The sequence below is a fragment of the Channa argus genome, chromosome 13, assembly GCF_033026475.1.
Source record: "Channa argus isolate prfri chromosome 13, Channa argus male v1.0, whole genome shotgun sequence".
In the NCBI taxonomy this organism is placed as follows: Eukaryota; Metazoa; Chordata; class Actinopteri; order Anabantiformes; family Channidae; genus Channa; species Channa argus.
The window spans coordinates 26,012,920-26,028,339 of NC_090209.1; the positions used below are offsets into that span (position 1 = coordinate 26,012,920).

Consider the following 15,420-nt stretch of genomic DNA (forward strand, 5'->3'; position numbering starts at 1 on the left):
GACCATAAAATTTTGCTAAATTGTCTCCAAAATCTTATTTTTTTGTCTGGCTCTACACAAGTGGATTTCTTCGTATCTTATGGATAGAACTTTTTCTGTTGTGATAAACCAGATCTTGTCTGACATTATGCCTCTGTCATGTCGAGTACCACAGGGGTCAGTTTTAGTTCCCTTGCAGTTTTTATTGTATATGACACCTCTTGCTTGGTTAATTCAGTGTTTTAAGTATGTGTCTTATAACTTATATGCTGATGATATTCAGTTATATTGTTCTTTCAGGGAGTCTGAGTTTCACTTGTTGTGTAGCCTGTTGGAATGTCTGTCTTGTATTAAGGAGTGGTTGGGCAGTAACTACCTTCAACTGAATCCAAAAAAGACAGAAACTTTGATTGTTGCCCCAGATAAGAAAATTCCACAAATCAGGCAACATCTTGATTCTTTGGCCTCCTCTGTTCAGTCAAACCTCAGGAACCTCAGAGTTGTATTTGTATCCATGTCCTTAGATCCACATTCAGGACAGATGGTTAAAAACTGTTTCCATCACTTAAGGAATATTTCTAAAATAAGGAAAATGTTGTCCAGTGTAGATTTAGAGATGATCATACAGGCTTTTATCTCATCTCATTTGGACTATAAGTTTCCAAATTGAAGCCTTAGCTTGACGCTCTCGTGTCACTCAGTCCACATCCACAAATCCACAGGACCACTCGATGAAATTGACATGTTTACTTAGACACACGTATAATGTGTACATAACAGTCTTCAACATGCAGAAATTTCAACAGAACATCATTGGCACGAAACACTCAAAAACAAAAAAAGAGAGAGACGTAAAGAAAGAGAGAGAGAGAGAGAGAGAGGTCAAAAAACTGTATGGCTCCACTGTCCTCTAATTTCCCCAAAAAACCCTGTTTTCGTAACCTGTCACCTGACTTCCCCTCCCTCTATTCTATCAGAATAAAAGTACTTATTTACTCAAAAATAACAATCATAGTTTCTTTCAGATATAAAGCATTTTGAAATCAACCAAACACAATTCCCATCAGAAAAATTAAACAAACTTGCTGAATATGGCAAATATTTCTTTCACTTATTTTAAGACTTTATCTATTAACTTAAATTGCTGTAATCAACCAAACATAAACTGCATTTAGGCTCCTACATTACCGGCCCCTAATTGTTATCAATGTCCTTGAAACAATTACTCAGATGTTTAACTTCAAATTAAACGAGCCTACATACTATGACAAAAAGTTAAATGTCACTTATTCAATCAAGTCTTCACTTTCTTGCCCAGTGTCAAGAGTACTTTCATTGTCCATAGTTTTAGAACTGTACATCAATTAGTTTTACATTCTTGTAGAAGACAAAGCTTTGTCACTGGACGACGAAGCTCATTGGTCTTGGTCTTGACCGTCACTTGACGCACCAGTCCTTTGTTATCTGGGAAAATCTCTACAATTCTTCCCAGTGGCCATGAATTTCTGGGTGCTGTGTCATCACCAATCAGCACCACATCGCCAACACGAAAGTTTCTGCCAGGTGAGCTCCATCGCTGACGTTCTTGTAGCTGCATGAGGTATTCTTTGCACCAACGTTTCCAGAAATTGTCTGCGAGATACTGAATTTGTCTCCACCTGCGTATTGCGTACTGATCATCCTTGTTGAAGACTCCAGGTGGTAACTCAGGCTTCACCTTAAGTAACAGGAGATGGTTGGGTGTTAAGGCCTCTAGGTCATTGAGGTCTGGAGATGCTTTTGTAATAGGCCTGCTGTTTATAATAGCCTCAGCTTCACACAGCAAGGTATGAAGACCTTCTTCATCCAAAGGTTGTTCCTTTACTGTGACATTCAAAATTTTTCTAACTGAGCGGATTAACCTCTCCCAGCTACCTCCATGGTGAGATCCAGCTGGTGGATTGAAATACCACTGAATGCCCCTTTGCTGTAACATTTTTGCGATGTTACTGGTGTTCCATTCCTTGAGTGATTTCTTTAACTCACTGTCAGCTGATCGGAAGTTGGTTCCATTATCAGAATACATCTCTCTTACTTGTCCTCTTCTGGCAAGGAATCTTCTAATGGCATTAAGACACGCATCAGTGTCAAGTGATGATGCTACCTCAAGATGCAAAGCTCGTATAGCAAGACATGTGAAAATAACCCCATATCTTTTTACTTTCCCTCTTCCCCTTTTTACCAGAAATGGACCAAAGTAGTCAACGCCTACTCTGGTGAATGGAGGGTCATCAGGCAAGACTCTGCATTTTGGTAAATCTGCCATAAGTTGCATACCAGTAGTTCCGTGCAGCCTTTTACATGTGACACACTTACTCAAGAATCTTCTTATGGCTCCATTTGCTCTGAGGATCCAGAATCTTTGACGTAGTTGAGCCAACATGTGATTCCGTCCAGAGTGAGCTGTAACATCATGAATGTGTCTCAGCACAAGCTTTGTGATGTGTGAATGCTTTGGCAAGATGGCTTGCTGTTTGGAGTCATCTGGCATTGCTGCTCGACTTAGCCTCCCTCCAACTCTTATGACTCCATCTTGAAGTACTGGGGCCAATTTATAGAGAGAGCTGCTCTTCTTCACCCTTTGATGTTTCTCAAGCATTATCAAGTCTTCTTTGAAACTTTGCCATTGACAGTATTTCAAGATCTCTTTTTCTGCTTCATTCAGATCTTCACAAGTTAGAGGTGTTCCTTTGAAAGTTTTCTTGAACTGTTTCATTCCATTATTTTCACTGGGTATGCCTGGCTTCTTTCCCTTTGCCGTCAGTTTCTTAAGCAAACCCTTCAGTTTCAAAAACCAGGCAACAGCACGCTTTAGTTTTGTCCAGGATGAGTAGTGGTTCATCAACTGGTCTACTGTATCTTTAGACTCCTGTACCTGAATGGCATGCACCTGATCTACCCTTTTGACTTCTAAGTCATCAAAATCCAACATTTTAGGATCTGGATTCTTGGGCCACTGATCTTGTGAGCTGAGCAAGAAATCTGGTCCTAAAAGCCAACTGTCACATTTTAGGAATGCTTCAACGGTTTGTCCTCTAGAGGCATGATCTGCTGGATTCAGAGTTGTATTGACATATCTCCACTGAGAAACCTGAGAGTAGCTCAAGATTACTGAGATCCTATTAGCAACAAATGTTTTGAACCTTGTGCCTTCACTGTTCAAATACTTTAACACAGCCGTGCTATCAGTCCAAAAGATCGATTCGTCAAGTTTTAGCTCAAGCTCTTTCTTCAGAAGCCTATCCATCTTGACTGCAACTGTGGCCGCAACCAATTCCATCCTTGGGATGGTTGGTGATTTTAATGGTGCAACCCTTGCCTTTGCTATCATCAGGTTGCATTCAACTTTACCACTTGCATTACGTAGCAGTAGGTAGCTTGTTGTTCCATAGGCATCCTCACTTGCATCAGCAAAATGATGCAGCTGTGCAGAGACTGGTGAACCAAACTGCCTTGTCTTCACACTTCTGTTGACTTCAAACTTCTCAAGTTGTTGCAAATCTGAAACCCACCTTGTCCAGCTCTTAATGACATCATCAGGTAGTTGTTCATCCCAGCTGAGTTTCCGCCGGCACAAATCTTGCAAGATTTTTTTGGCAGGCAGAACTATTGGTGCTAGAAATCCCAGCGGATCAAAAATAGAACTGACTAGGGAAAGCAAGCCCCTCCTAGTATGTGGTCGATCTTTGAGGTTGATCTTAAACTTGAACTTATCTGATTCCGCACACCACTGTATTCCCAGAGCCCTTTCCATTGGTAAGTTGCCTTCATCCAGATCCAAATTTTTAAACCATTGTGCTCTTTCCTCCTCAGGAATTGAGTTGAGCAACTTCCTGCTGTTACTTGACCATTTTGTTAGTCGAAATCCACCCTTTGCCAATATACTCCTCAAGTTGGAACACAGGGCGATTGCAGTATCTTCATTAGTGACTGACTTAAGACAGTCGTCCACGTAAAAGTTTTTCTTGATTGTCGTGGCAGCTTCTTGACCAAATTCATCCTCAAAATCTGTTGCACATTTCTGAAGTGCAAATGATGCAACACTTGGTGATGATGTAGCGCCAAAGATGTGGACCAGCATTTTGTGTTCAACAAGTTCCTGCTTGTAATTCCCATCAGGCCACCAGAGAAACCTGAAGAGATCTGTGTCTTCACTGCTGACTCTGACTTGGTGGAACATGGCCTCCACATCAGCCATGACCGCCACAATCTCCTGTCGAAACCTTAGGAGGACTCCTACCAATGAACTTGTTAAATCTGGTCCCTGCAGGAGTTGCTGGTTCAATGACCTCCCTTGAAAGCTTGCCCCACAGTCAAAGACAATGCGCAGTTTTTGCTTGACTGGATGTCTGACTCCATGATGAGGCAGATACCAAGTTCTTCCTTCAACTGGTTTACTTTCAGCACTGTTGAGTTTAATTGCATATCCCTTTTTAAGGACATCATCCATATATGCAACATATTCCTCATAAAACTTGACATCTCTTGTGAATCTTTTCCTTAAGTTTAGCGCACGTTGCTCTGCAACTACTCTGTTGTTTGGCATGCACAGTGTCTGGCTTCTCACAGGAAGGCAAACACTGTAATGGCCATCCACTAGCTTTACAGATTGAGACATCATATTAAGAAACTGGTGATCTTCCTTGGACATTTCAAGATCTTCGTTTTGTCCAGCATCAGGAAAATCCTGCTTAAACTGCAGCTGCCAGAGCTCTTCTAGTCTAGCTACTGATATTCGATTTGCAGTCACTTGTGTCAATCTGTTTCCATCCATTATGCCACCTCCACTTCTGAGCGGTCCATTTACTGTCCAACCCAATATTGTTTTCACAGCGTAAGGTCCATTTTCCACACTGCTCACCACTTGTAGTGGCTCCATCGCCTTGGGAACATTTGCTCCTATAAGTAATCCGACCTCTGCTTGAATAGAGGAAAGTTTTACCTCCTTCAGGTGGGGCCACCTGTCAACATCCTCTTGGCAGGGGATATTGTCCTTAGTTACAGGAATGGATTCTTGTGAATACACCTCTGGAAGTCCAAAAAAGTAGTCGCCATCCACGTTACTTACTTCTAGTCCAGTCACAATGCATGTGCTCACAACTGATTCACTTCCCATTGTTCGCAAAGAAATTTTTGTGCTGCGTCCATTCATGTTAAGTTGGTTTAACAGTGCTTCTGTAGCAAAAGTAGCTGAGCTACCTGGATCCAAGAACGCATAGGTCCTCACTGTCTTGGTTCCCTTTTCAGCCTTTACACACACTGGAATGATTGACAGAATACAATCTTCCTTACCGGCCCCAATGACACCAAAAGTTGCTTTCATTTGTACTAAGGCACTTGATACAGACTGTTGAGCACATGTTTCCATTGATGTTTCTTCTTGAGACTCTTTTGTGTTGATGTGCAATAGAGTAGGATGTATCCGGGAGCATTCTTGACATTGAACCTTGTCTTTGCAGCTGCTACTCATGTGACCATGTTTTAGACATGCAAAACACAGGCCTTTACCTTTCAAGAATTCAATTTTGTCCTTATGTGGCTTGCTCTTTAGTTTCTTGCAGACTGTAAGATTATGTTGTTCTCCCTTGCAGTAAATACAGGGCTTACTGATTGCATCCACTGGATTGGTCTGCATTTTCGATGTTGCTTGTTTATCATTTTCAGTCTTAACCTTGTTTTCCACTTTATGATCAACAACGGCTGTTGTGAACACCCTTTTAGGTTTGAATGTTTCTGTATATTGTGGTTTTGCCCTTTGTCTGACTGGGTCTCTAATGCTTGTAGTGGTGTCCTTAATATTTCCATAAAGTGGATGTAATATATACCTCACTTGCTGATTGACAAAGTCTACAAAATTCTTGAACTTCACTCTTTGCCTTGTTTTTTCTTGTAGGTCACAAGCATACTTTCTGAAAGTTTCTTTAAGTTTGTATGGAAGCTTATTAGCTAGTGCCTTTATGTTAGTTGTATTATCCAAGTCTTCCAAGTAATTAATATCTGACATTGCATTGGAACAGCCTGTGAGAAATAATGCAAAAGACTGTAGCGCAGCGCCATCTTCTGGCTTAATTGTCTGCCACTCCAAGGCCTCCTTTATGTAGGCTTCTGCTATCTTGTAGTCATCTCCAAAATACTCTTTCAGCATTTGTTTTGCTTTAGCATAACCTACTAAAGGTTCCATGTGAATGCAGCTCCTAACCAACTCATGTGGTTGTCCACTTGTGTACTGCAACAAAAATTGTAGACGATCACGATTGTCATCAGTACGATTTTCAATTCCATGCTCAATCGATCTGATAAAGGAATTATATTCAAGTGGATCTCCCTTGAACGTTGGAATGTTGATATCTGGGAGTAGAGACGCCTTGTGATTCTTTACAAGGTACTCTGAGACATTGACTTGCTGAGAAATAGCTTGGCACAGACTGTCAAGCACTTGTGCACCATTGTTTACTGTATTTAGTGCAGGCGAAGTCCGCTGAGGCAGTGGTGGATGCACATAACATCTGTTAGGTGTAGGTGAGGCGTACTGTGATGATGGGTGAAACGTAGTTTCCTTCTGAGTTTGACTAACATGATCACCAACTGCAAAACTGCTAACGTCTGTTTGTGCGTCTTCGTATTTTTTCAAAATGCCCATTTTTGCATCTGACTCAGCAAGAGCTGTCTGCATGGCATGCATTTCTTTCTTAGCTTTTATTACAGCTTCTAGTCTTTTTTGCTCAGCCACAAACTCTGCTTCTTCTTTTTCTATTGCCAACTTCTCCTCCAAAGCTGCAGCCTTTGCCTTTAAGGCAGCACGCTCCATTACGATCTTCATTGTGACTGAAGAAGATGTAGAAGAGATGCTTCCATGTTGTGATCTAGTCCTATTTGAGCATTTACTTGTTGACTTTGATGATGTAGATCTATTATCTGCATGTCTTAGTTGTCCTCCAGCTTCTTTGTCCAACTCAGAGCATTTCATCACATCTTTCATCCATCCTTCACATTTCCAAAAAAAATCATTCATGAATTTATTTTTTGGACCAAACCAATAATTCTGATCCTCCAAATATTCATCCTCAACCATAATTTGTTGCAACTGAGAGTTCAGGTCTGTAAATTCTTGCTGCAAAGAAGTAAAGTCAACTCGTAATTTATCTTTAACAATGTCAACATTTGCTTCATCCTCCAAATAATTCCTCAATTTGCTCTACCATTCTTGTTAGTTGAGATAGCTTCTGTCTGCGTGCATTGACTTAACTATTTTTGCGTTCTTCTACAGCCTTCTCAGTCATTCTTACTTTCTGTTTTCCACAATCCTGTTTTTCCATGACCAGCAAAGGTTTCCACACTTAATTAGTAAAAATATGAAGGCTGATTAATGAAGCTTTACATGAGTATTTTCAACTTTGTCTCTCCTGTTCCCCCGTTTTGCTTGCAGGAGTAGCCAGTGCGCACGTTAACACCTTATGTAAGTTAGGTTACGTGATTTACGTAACAGCAATTTGTGGAGAAGCACGGCGAATTAAACTTACAGTTTGTTCTGTGCAAATTGTCCTTCCATCGTTCCATCTTTTCCAAACTCCATTTATCCGTGAAAAGCAAGTTTTTTGACTAATATAAGTTTCCAAATTGAAGCCTTAGCTTGACGCTCTCGTGTCACTCAGTCCACATCCACAAATCCACAGGACCACTCGATGAAATTGACATGTTTACTTAGACACACGTATAATGTGTAAATAACAGTCTTCAACATGCAGAAATTTCAACAGAACATCATTGGCACGAAACACTCAAAAACAAAAAAAGAGAGAGACGTAAAGAAAGAGAGAGAGAGAGAGAGAGAGAGAGAGGTCAAAAAACTGTATGGCTCCACTGTCCTCTAATTTCCCCAAAAACCCTGTTTTCGTAACCTGTCACCTGACTTCCCCTCCCTCTATTCTATCAGAATAAAAGTACTTATTTACTCAAAAATAACAATCATAGTTTCTTTCAGATATAAAGCATTTTGAAATCAACCAAACACAATTCCCATCAGAAAAATTAAACAAACTTGCTGAATATGGCAAATATTTCTTTCACTTATTTTAAGACTTTATCTATTAACTTAAATTGCTGTAATCAACCAAACATAAACTGCATTTAGGCTCCTACATGGACTGTTCACTCCTCAAATGTCTTAACAAACGCGTTATAATTCCTCTTCAGATTGTTGAGAACTCAGCAGCGAGACTTTGAACTGGAACCAGTAGAAGATCCCACATCACACGGGTTTTATTTTCTCTTCACTGGTTACCAATCAAATTTAGAATTGATTTTACAATTTTGGTGCTAACTTATAGAGCCCTTCATGCCAACGCTCCTGAGTACATTTCTGACCTGTTGACCCCTTATGGCTCCTTTCTTTTCAGTCTGTGGCTCCCAGACTGTGGAACGCACTGCCCCAGACTGTCTATGACTGCGTGTGCAACTGAAGACAAGCTTTGTTGTAGTTGTGTTTTAATTTATATTTGAAGTTTTATTACCTGTAATATTTTCTTTTCTCTCTTCTTTTTTTACATTTTGTAAAGCAGTTTGTGATTTTATCTGTGAAAGGTGCTATAGAAATACATTTTACTTAGTTACTTACTTACCTTGTCCTATGGGTCCTATATGATGACCTCAATCAACTTTCAAAGAGGGAAGGGAAGATGCAGACAGGCCAAAACCTGCACCGATAAGACGTAAGACCAAAGACACCAACATAGTGACTAGAAGAGAATTGCTAAACCAAGTAGAGGGGCTCTATGACCCAATAGTTCTAGCCACATCTGCCAATTAGGAAGGAGCTTTTCTTGTCAGGAAAGCCCAAGACACATGCAATAAGCCAAATAAGCCACTCACAGGAGGTCTACTAGAGGAACCCATCAAACTGTTTCAGGAATATGCTGAGCTTATCTCCTTGAGTTAAATAATCAGGAGCTCAAGTTGGAGGTTGAACTTGGAAGGAAGTAATTTTAACCTAAAATGGGATAAATAAAACACCATTTTGTTGCTAAGCAAAGTTATGGGGAAGGGAAAGTGTTGTTAGGATCCCAAATCAGTGCCCAGCATTGGCAGCATTTTTTCCTGTATGCTGAATCAAATCATGTGGCTTGTGCTGCATATGTGCAGAAAGTTTTTTCACTGACCAAACTATGGTATAATGTGGCTCCTTTTATTTAATAAATAAATGGAGCAGGTCCAGGATATGAGCTTACTTTAAGTTGTTAACATGAAGTTAACAACTTAAAGTAAGTTCTCGATTTGCTCCTCAGAGCTGCATTAATGTCAAGTTATTGACTACATTTGTAACCAAACCGAGTGGGTTGATACTTTAAAGACCAAAGAGCAACCAGTAACAATCCAGAGTCCAAGATATTGAGTTGTTTTGTAGAAAAGCTTAGACCAAAGACAATGTAGATACCTCTGTTTATATTCTGACTGAAAGACTTGAGTAGGAAAAATGCACAGATACAATAGGACACAGACAGATTTAGAGGTTTCTCTATAGCAACAAAAAAAAAACGGGGTAAATTTTTAACCCTTTAAATCCTTTTTCCCCAGGTAAACAAAATAAGTCCACAACATTACACTGTTGTAATGTTTAGTGCAGTTGTAGTTGTGTATCCAACACCCTAAATTCCCAGGTACAGTATCAGTCTCTGACCCGATTCGAAGTGGTTTATGAAAGGGGACCATATTTCAAAAAAATGTACCTCTTTTTATTGAGAACTTTAACTTTCAGTTGTGATATTGTTGAGTGTGTTACCGTTTGTGTGTGTGATGCAGGTTCATCTGCAGTGGCTCTGGTGCCCAGTTGGAGGGTCATGGAATGGAATGGGGATCGTGGGGCACTTGGAGCAATAAATGTCCTAAAGGTGCCATCTGTGGTTTGCAGACCCGTGTGGAGTCCCCTCAGGGCAACGGAGACGACACCTCCCTGAACGATGTGCAGTTCTTCTGCTGTAAATAACCGTGATTTCCTCAGCATCCAAACATTACTAAATGTATTGTAAAGAAAACTGTGTAAAATGTGCTTTTCTCTTTGTGGATTAACAAATGATGGATTACAGGCATCGTAGAAACTACCTGTTGCTGTTTGCAAGTGTTTTGGTCGGATACAGTTTAATATTGTTGTGGTATTACATAACTTTACCCACATGCTCTGTTTCACCTGAGTTTCGTCACCTCGAAACTCAGCGAAGCCTTTGTAGATCACCAGTCGTCATTACTGACAACATTTTTTCCATGTGATCAGACTCTGGTACGTGGTTCACTCATCAAATGAAACAAGCTTCTGTATCGTTTGACCATCTCTAGAAAAACGAGTGGAGTCTCTAACATCAGTCTCTATCTTTAACTTTAATATCACACTAACTCCATGAAACATTCAGAACATGTAAACACAGCCTCCCATGCTCAGCAAATTATCTTTATTTCCTCTCAGCAGAAAGCAGAATATATCTCACACATCTTTCATATACACAGAACTTTATACGCAAACTATAAACCGTCTCTTACAGCAGTCACAGATTATAAAGGTGACTGATTTATGCACTAACCGCTAACAAAGTCTGTTGTCTTGACTTTCTTTCTTTATTCCCACATCTTTACAGGTGTAAATAACCTTTTAACAGCATAAGGAAACTGTTTTGTCCATGTATATGGACACTGTACCAAAAATACTGACATACTTACAGGACGTTGCTGTAGAGCATTGCACAGTATTTCCAGTGTATATTTAATCACAGTACCTATACTGTAACACAAATTACAGTCAGAATTATGGTTCTATAATTGTCATTAGCATAGTAATAATACTGTAATTATCACAGTAAGAAGATGCTGTATTTTATATCATAGCAACTGCTGTCTGTTTATGGCCATTTTGCAGATTTTTTGGATATTTTCTGGTCGTTCATTTCGAGTTCATTTGCAGCTTTTTGTGATTGTCGTGCATCTCTTTCTGCTCATTTTGTGCCTTTTACCTGAGCTCTTTTAAGCAGAAAATTTGAACTTAACCTCAGAGGCTCTGGGTCATGGGCTCATGGGCCTGTGCCTGGTAGGCCCCTTTATTAATCCATGGCCATATCTGAACGTCCATGGAGCTCATTAGTTGACAGTGAATTAACTGTTTAGGGCATTTGAGAACCTAATTTGCTGTGTTTAAATATGTCTCCTTCTTTACCATATAGTGAGCTATAACTGGCTTGACAAGATTAATGACAAAACCATTGTTCTTTCCGAGGCTTTATTGATAATTAAGTAGATTTTCACTAAATAATGTAAAACGTATGAAGACATACAGACTGTTGGAGATCAGAGGTAAAATGTTATGAGATGAATCACAAGTTCAATGTGGTGTTTTACCACTTTGTTATACAAAAAGTTTAATTTTCAGTATATAGGCAACATTGATTGTATACAGATATCCAAGCTGTGAGAAGTATCAAAGAATCAGTTTTCAGCAAAGAAAAACAGAAACTATCCATGAAAATGTTCTTCTTTGAATCAATTATCTGAATGTTTTATTAAAAGCAAGCTTCAAACATATAGGCTGATTAATTTGGAGCAAACAAACACTTTATTATATGAGCACTGTCATAGAGAACGTGAAGTTGACATTACGCTCATGTTAAACTGTTGTGAGGTTTTCTCTGATTTCTGTTGGAATCTTTGTTTTGACTTTGTGTCATGATTCTGCAAAGAGTCAGAGCTGCTTCCACAGCAGGTCAGTAGAAGACTGCCGCCTTACCTTTGCTACCCAGAAACTGAGACACTTCACTTTGCAGGTAAAACTGTACTTGAATTAGCAGATTCTGCACCAAGCCACTGGAAAACTATTCAATATAAGTTAGTTTTTGTAAATACTGCTGCTTGCTACTGGATTTAATTTCCCTTTGCATGTCTCCATCATATTTTTAAAAATTAAACAACCTTTAAACCACTGTAGAAGTCAACAAGTAACAGGCTGCTTGGCTCACAAGATGGTGCCCACAACTCAGTTAACACGCCGTGTCTTCACATTCTCTATACTAATGCAGATTATGGTAGTTGCTTCTTATATTCTCTAAACAAAACAGATTATGGTTTCTGCATCTGGCGAGCAACAAATCTTCATTTGGTACAACAATACTCCCATTCGTTATCTGTGGTGTAGCACCAAATATAGCTTTTGCCGTAGTAGTCACATGGACTTTCCCTCTTGCAGGTCTTGCCATTAAGAGCAGAGAAGCGATTAGGTTTCCTACAACAATAGTCCCAATTCCCATCTTCACTTTCGCACCAGAAGTAAGATTTACCATAATTAGCACAGTTATGTTTACCACGGCAACGCTTTCCACTGTTTGTGACTCCAAGTGGTGGTGGAGGGCTGCAATAATCCCAGCTGCTATCAGTGTAGCAGGAGTAGTAATCATTGCCATGTTTGCCGCAGGTGTGGTCACTCCTACACTTTTCTCCGCTGACTGTTACATCAGAGTATCTCGGTGAACAAGGTTTTGTTATGCTTCCACTGGAACAGTAGTAGTCTTCAGTGTCTTGGTTGTACAGGCAGGGGGTGCTGCAACTTTCCAAATTATCAGGGACAAGACTGCAAACCACTTCCTGTGATGTTTGTCTTAATTTCTTGCCATGACTGATCGATGTTACAGGTCCAGACAAGGGTGTCGAAAGTGGGCAGGTAAATCTAGACTCCTCCTTCATTTTGTCAAAGTCCCTCATCCATGTCTGCATGTCATCGTAGATTAAATCTATTTTGGCCTCTGATAACTTTACTTTGGGACGACCAGATTGGCTTAAACCGATGCGAATAGCATTCATGATTTCCGGTGGACCACTGATTTTGTCGTACAGTCGGAGATCTATTTTACTGTACAGATTTTCAGTTATTTCCTCAGATCTTGAAAAAAAGCAGTGGTCACTAAAAATCTTGAAATTGTTGCTCCCATACTTTACAGACAGCTCCTGTGTCAGTTGTTCTACTGTTCTGACATAAATGCTGCCATAGTGTTTATTTTCCCCTATGAAAGCAAAAGAGAAAGACTTTTCATTCTGTGGGTGGATGTAACACACAGCTGTCCAAACCTGCGTAGGTACTGTCACCCTGTTAAAATGATCGTCAGCGTTATCATCATCCAAATCACCCCGCATTGGAATTCGATTGTTTGAAGGCACAGTCCCTGTCACCAGGTAGGCAGTACCTGATGGATCTTGGGCTTCTAAAATCTTTATCAATTCATCCTCGCGTTTTTTCCAGTGGACTCTGTAGAAGCAGGGATCCATGGGAGCGCTGTTAGTCAGGGTGAAGGTAGCTTTACGTCCATCTGTACTACAATGGAAGCTGCTGGGGTTCAGGTGGCCTCCATCATATCCAGTGTAACTATAATCTTCATTAGTGGCTTGTTTGACCTTGATGAGTTGTGACTCCTCTGCTGTATATAATTTCATGTTATTCATGTTGGTGTAGTCTCCATTCTCATCCTTCGAGAGCTGAGGGAAAGATACAAAAGTTGGCTTATGTTAAAATTAGATGTTTGTACTTGTAGGTTTACTGGGTTCACTTTTCATTACATAATTATTTTTAGCATTTTTTTGACAGTGGAGTTTTGCCTATAATCAGGGACTAAAACTGACTGAGATTTACTCAGAGATAAAAGTACTTTCATTGGTGGTAATTGCACACTTTTTGGCAAAATGGCAGCTGCCATTTCTTCACAATGGAGCCACAATAGCTCATTAATGCTTCTGAATGCTCAAATATGTAGGATTTATACTGCAGTAGTTTGATTAGGGATAGACACAAAATCATCAGCGGTACAGTGTGTTATGGTAAGTAAAAAAGTTGTCTGCATTAAAATTCAGTATCTCCTTACATATCACATGTATGTGACACATTTCAATACAGAAGAACAGTCTCATGAAATCGTAATGTGACACATGATGTTTTCATGCTTATGTTATTTGTACTGGATCTATGGTTTACAGATGGCCTTTCTGTACTTTCAATTCTTGTTAACACGTCCGCAACCACAACTAAAGGCAACATTTAGGGATCCTTCTTAAATCTGTGTAGCTACAGTACATGTCTCCTTCTATTAGTCTTTCTGCCTCTGTCTGTTTTTAATGAATGTTTCTGTCACACAGTGTATCACATTTTGCTGGATAGCTGGTCCACAAACTAAGTGCTCAAGTTAAAGTGCAACTATTGGCCTAAAACGTTTTCAATACAAGTAATACTTTAAATTTGTTACCTTAGTAAAACAGCTGTGCAGATTATCAAATGTCTACTTAAAATACAGAAGTAAAAGCACATCACTAAGAAAAAATGCAATGAATAAAAAATAAGGGTCAACGGTCAGTGGAGCTAATTTTAACCACTTTATGTGCTGACAGGGGATTAACCCATAATGATAATGATCACTAGTTCAGATTATTTCACGTATCCACATACAAGCCTCTTTACATGGATGCTAACACTACCTCATTTATCTGGTATCTTTAGATATGATTAAAACAGCATAAAGCTTTTGCAGTTACTCAAACTATTTTAAGTAGTGACAACATATGATCATTACTTTAGATTGTGTTTTTAAAATGTAATTGTAGATATCTTAAATGTTCATTCTTACTAGTCAGAATGCAGTTATAGATATCTGAAATGTAATTATGGATATTCAACTGAAAACTGTCAGATATTAAGATTTGCAATAAGTACTGCTAATATGTCAAGTCTTCTAAATAAGACATAAATAAGGAACTGACACTGTGCCTGGTTTAGTGAATAGATTCATGTTTAACTGGTGATTAATTTTCATGAAAAATGGAAAAAGTGGTAAATTATACCATATAATGAAGTTGTATAGAAATTGATGACATATAAAAAGTATAATATTGTTAAGGGAAAATTAATTTCTGCCAAATGTTAAGAACTCACAGTTTTGTAAAATATAAAGAAATATTAACCTGAGGTTCTATGAACCAGTTTCCACTTCTCCATCCCTCCACTTTACTGCAGTTATAATCAAATTTGTAGGCGCTGTACAGAGGGATCCTGTGGTACGTGGAGTAGAGTGTCGCGTACAAATGATTGCCATTCTTCTTCTGACAGATCTTTTTAGCATGTGGATCAAGACCTTTAGGTTCTTCACCTTTATAAAAGTACTGTGAACAGCTCTGAAAGCTGCTGACAACCTCTGCCTGTGTGTGAAAGGACAACACACTAAAGAGAGCAACAGTAAGAGAAGCCCAGAGGTTCATGATGAGAGTCTGAGTAGAGAAGGATGAGGGCAGGCAGATGTTTTATACAACTGTCACATGTTCTGCCTCAGTTGCTCCAGTCTTTATTGACAATTAATATCTGGTTGATGTGATGATGTAATTTGGATTTTGTCCCTG

General features: G+C 39.4%; 1 protein-coding gene and 1 long non-coding RNA gene across 3 annotated transcripts in view; one reads left to right on the forward strand and one right to left on the reverse strand.

Annotated features, from left to right (window-relative positions):
- The window catches only part of LOC137139536 (uncharacterized), a 38,665-nt gene that overhangs the window by 3,921 nt on the left and 19,324 nt on the right, over nucleotides 1–15,420 (forward strand). Inside the window, exons 1-2 of one of the 2 annotated variants that reach the window (XR_010916334.1) lie at nucleotides 9,264–9,275; nucleotides 9,814–10,565. This is a non-coding gene — a long non-coding RNA (uncharacterized lncRNA). Of the gene's footprint in view, nucleotides 1–9,263; nucleotides 9,276–9,813; nucleotides 10,566–15,420 lie in introns of those variants that run through there. The other variant, XR_010916335.1, reaches the window with a different exon arrangement.
- On the reverse strand, nucleotides 11,894–15,361 carry LOC137139534 (uncharacterized). Its single transcript, XM_067526919.1, has 2 exons — nucleotides 14,989–15,361; nucleotides 11,894–13,515 (listed from the first exon to the last, which is right to left on the reverse strand). The coding sequence occupies exons 1-2, from the start codon at nucleotides 15,280–15,282 to the stop codon at nucleotides 12,142–12,144; spliced, it is 1,668 nt and encodes a 555-aa protein (XP_067383020.1). The 5' UTR covers nucleotides 15,283–15,361; the 3' UTR covers nucleotides 11,894–12,141.

What these genes read in the sequence shown, in the direction of transcription:
- LOC137139534 (XM_067526919.1), bottom strand. Translation starts at nt 15,282, where the DNA reads ATGAACCTCTGGGCTTCTCTTACTGTTGCTCTCTTTAGTGTGTTGTCC. An exon ending in ACTGGTTCATAGAACCTCAG is followed by an intron (nt 13,516 to 14,988) that starts GTTAATATTTCT and finishes TCTTTCCCTCAG; the next exon opens with CTCTCGAAGGATGAGAATGG.